General features: G+C 38.4%; 1 protein-coding gene across 1 annotated transcript; it reads left to right on the plus strand.

Moving 5' to 3' along the window:
• Positions 1-1,086: 1,086 nt before the first annotated feature.
• On the plus strand, positions 1,087-4,329 carry LOC113656292 (macrophage-expressed gene 1 protein-like). The gene is made up of 2 exons (XM_027167496.2): positions 1,087-1,606; positions 2,330-4,329. Exons 1-2 carry the CDS (start codon positions 1,157-1,159, stop codon positions 4,052-4,054), a joined length of 2,175 nt encoding a protein of 724 aa, XP_027023297.2. The 5' UTR covers positions 1,087-1,156; the 3' UTR covers positions 4,055-4,329.

A 4,329-nucleotide genomic window follows, 5' to 3' on the forward strand; every position in this document is an offset into this window, starting at 1 on the left:
AACACTGCTTTATTTTATTGCTGTTTGGGGCCATTTGTTTATGCCCAGCTCGATTAATATCCTGCCAAATCATCTCAGTGGGGTTGCGGTTTGGACCATTCCAACACCTTGAATTATTTATTTCAGCCATTCAGATGTTTGCTGGTTTTGGCCCAGCTTAAGCTGCTGGAAACATCACAATTACCTTACTGAACAGTTTGGTGGAGTTCATCGCAGTCCTGTGACTGCAAAACCAAACACCTTCACCTTGATCTCATTCATTTAAAGGATATTGTTCTACAACTTTTAATGCTGTCATATTCTTTTGGAAAGTAGGGGCATTTTCCTAGCCAGCCTTCCATGAAAGCTGTTTTTTTAATCTTTTGCTTATTTTGCTGTCTAAAGTATTTATAAATAATCCTTCTCACTGCAGAATTTCAGATTGTTTGGAGAATTGTTTGGAGAATTACATATATATATATATATATATATATATATATATATATATATATATATATATATATATAAGTACATACTGTATATAATGTGTAGTGCATTGTAAATCTGTCTAGTAGTACTGACTATGTATGAGCACATTACCACATTTGCACATTTCACCTGTATGTAAATTCTGTTTCTTAACTACTCTATGTAAATTTGTTCTGCAAATTCTGGATCTCGCTCACCATGGCACATGTGCTGTGGGGATGTGACAATAAAGGTGACTTGACTTGACGACTTGAGAAGGCCTCGCTCTCTTCAGAAAGACAAACAAACAAACAAACAGACACACACACACACGCATATGTATGCACACACGCACGCACACACACACACACGCACACACCTGTGGCAATCACAGCTGTGCTAATATTCTCTATTCATTTCCTCTGAAGGATATTATTCATTATTTTATCAGGTTTCTAATTTCCTTGCACACATGCTGTTATTATTGCATGACTGATCTATAACATCAATTGTTTGTTCTCTTTGGGGAAAGTGGTAGATCTTGTTGGTTTGGTTAGGAGACCTTGAGAAAACATGTCTTAACATGTAAAACAAAAAAACTGTGTGAATGTTTTTTGACTCGGTAACTAAAACACGGCCATCATGTGACAACAAAGAGGCTGACAAGCTGAAAAACAACCATGATTCACAATAGTCTCTGCTGAAAATCATGGGCTCACACTGGTTATCTCTGTTGTCTGTCTTTGCATTTATCAGTGCTGCTGATTTTCATCCAATACCTCATTCAAGCAATGGGCTTCGTGAGTGCCGAAAAAACCTTAGCGCACTAGCACTCGAGGTTCTCCCTGGTGGAGGCTGGGACAACTTGCGCAACTTGGATATGGGTCGAGTGATGAATCTGAGCTATTCACAATGCCAGTCTACAGAGGATGGCATTTACATCATTCCAGATGATATATTTGTCATTCCTCAGAAGGTGAGCTTAGTAGAGATGAACTCGGAGATCATCGGTTCATGGCTTGAACAGAAAAGCTCCACTTCAGGGTCAATCAACATCGAGGCTTCCTTTGAAAAGATGGTGAACGGCAAGTTCTCTGCTGAGAGCAAACGCATGAAAACCCATCAAGTGAAGGATAATTCAGTCACAGCTAAGACACAGGTAAAGTCAAGCAAGATATACAACTAACATTCAAGTGAAAACTTTGTCTACTCTTTAAAAACACTACTTTAAACAGTAAATTAATAATTAGAATGACAGGAAGAAATCTAAATATGAAAAAATAGAATATTGATGTGCGATTGATTGTTTTGGCAGGAAGGAATTAGTGTTAGTCCATAGTGAACTCAGAGTTTGCACTGACCCATTAGTTCCTCAGGCTATATAAACTGTTGTAGAAATGACATTATTTACATTTACATTATTTACTGTACAGTGTCACCCAAATGAGGATGAGATACCCTTCTGAGTCTGGTTCCTCTCAAGGTTTCTTCCTCATATCATCTGAGGGAGTTTTTCCTTGTCACCGTCGTCTCCGGCTTGCTCATTAGGGATAGATGTTATATAGTATTTTAAAGTAATATTTTTAAATTTTACACTTTCTATACTTCTGTTAGGCTGCTGTGAGACAATATGAATTGTTAAAAGTGCTATACAAATAAATTGAATTGACCTGAATTAAAAAATGCATTGTGTCAGTCTCTATGGACTCCTAAGATCAAATAATATATGGATAATAATGTGTGTATAAAACAGAATATTTTATGCAAAAGTTTGTCAGTGTTGAACACAGAGTGCACTGGACTAAGTTAATCAAAACGGGGAAAGATGAAGCCAGTTTAATGCTGTTCAATTCCATAATTCCTTCTTCTTGTTTTCCTACAGGTGCGTAACCATGTGTATACAGTAAAGGCAAATCCTGATTTCATCCTGGATGCACGTTTTGCCAGACAGGCAGAGGAAATTGCAGATGCCATTGAGAACAACCAAACGCGTCTGGCTGACTATCTGTCTGAAAAGATGGTGTTTGATTATGGTACACATGTCATCACAAGTGTGGACGCTGGTGCTACTTTAGTGCAGGAAGACTATTTAAAATCATCTTATGTTTCTGATATGCAGTCCTCTCAGTCCTCAGTCACAGCAACAGCTGGTGGAAGTTTTTTTGGCACAATTAATTTGAATATTGGCAGTAAAGTATCTCAAGAAACGTCTGAAATGAGCGAATATAGGGGTAGCATTACATATTCCATAACACTGAGTCATGGTGGGGCTTTGTTTTATCCTGGAATCACTCTACAGAAATGGCAGGAAAGCACTTTAAACAATTTAATTGCTATTGACCGTAGTGGATTACCACTACATTATTTTCTCAACCCATCAACATTTCCAGACCTCCCGCGTCCAACTCTAAATAAACTCGCTCACTCTGTGCTTATGGCTATAGATCGTTACTACAAAATTAACACCCATCCTGGGTGTGTTAATCCAGACTCCAAAAATTTCAATTTCCAAGCAAATATGGATGATGCATCCTGTGAGGGTCCAAGCACCAATCTTAGCTTTGGTGGTGTTTACCAACAGTGTACTCCACTGCAGAATGCTTTTTTCGCCTCAGATGTAAATGAAATCTGCAAGGATCTGGCTGTGAAAAACCCAGCCACTGAGGCATATTCTTGCCAACAGCCATACACTGCTACACTATTGCGCTCAGAAGTGCAGGAAAGACAATATAGTAAGTATGAGTGCCAACAGCATTGTCATTCATGCTGGCTGTTTTTTAGCTGTTGTAAAGAAGTATGTGGAAATGTGTATTATGTTCAACGTGCACAAGTCGACACTTATTGGTGTTCCACTAATGAAAAAGCCCCAGAATTTTCTGGATATCTCTTTGGTGGTCTATATGGCCCTTCTTTACAAAACCCATTAACCAAATCTAGATCCTGTCCTCCTAATTTCTTTGACCTAAATTTTTTATCCAATGGCATTATGATCTGTCTGAGCAATGATTATGAGCAAGCAACAAGATTCTCTGTGCCCTTTGGAGGTTTCTTTAGCTGCCAGGCTACAAATTTGCTTTCAGGCGGACAATCACGCTGCCCACCACAGTTCAGCCAACATCTTGTTGCCATAAGTGATGGCTGTCAGGTAATGTACTGTGTACAGTCAAACATTTTCACTGGGGGTGAGTTACTTCCCATTCGCCTCCCACCCTTCACAAGACCTCCAGTGATCAGTATGATAGCTACAAACACTGTAGCTGTTATGACTCAGGGAGACCAGGCTTGGGTGAGAATCAAAGACACAAAGATGTGGAGATTGGCCAAGCCTGGGGACATTGCAAAAATGTCCCAAATATTTGACAATTATTCCTCTCAGTCACAAAGTAACACGATTGGCATAGTATTCGGTGCTCTAGCCTTGATTGCTCTTGTTGTGGCAGTAGCAGTGTTAGTGGTGAGAAAGAGGAAGAGGATCAAGGCTCTCAGAAGAGGTCAAGGCTACGAGGAGATTCAAAGTGAACGACTGATTGAGAGTACTGTAGAAAACCAGACAGAGCAACTCACCGAAAGTCTGACTGACGATAATGCTCAGAGTCTCTTGGCTTAGTGTTCCTGTTTCCATACAATAAATAGTTATAAACTGATTTACATTAGCAACGCACTATTATCTATTAACTAAATCTTTTAACTGCTTCAAGCTATTAATATTTCATATTAAGCTAAATATCTTGCTTGTTGTTATAATTTTACCTTTATACATTTATAAAATCAGATCAATAAAATCACCAAACAATTGTAATACATTGTTAAAAAAACATGTTTCATTTCATTTACAGTGGCTGTGTACTTTTATTAATTAAAGAAATTATGCTGCTCATTAAA

The sequence above is a fragment of the Tachysurus fulvidraco genome, chromosome 14 (assembly GCF_022655615.1).
Source record: "Tachysurus fulvidraco isolate hzauxx_2018 chromosome 14, HZAU_PFXX_2.0, whole genome shotgun sequence".
Classification (NCBI taxonomy): Eukaryota; Metazoa; Chordata; class Actinopteri; order Siluriformes; family Bagridae; genus Tachysurus; species Tachysurus fulvidraco.

Bases quoted from the DNA above. Each gene is read 5' to 3' on its own strand.
- LOC113656292 (XM_027167496.2), top strand. From the start codon at position 1,157: ATGGGCTCACACTGGTTATCTCTGTTGTCTGTCTTTGCATTTATCAGT. The intron at 1,607-2,329 runs GTAAAGTCAAGC...GTTTTCCTACAG, and splicing joins CAGTCACAGCTAAGACACAG to GTGCGTAACCATGTGTATAC.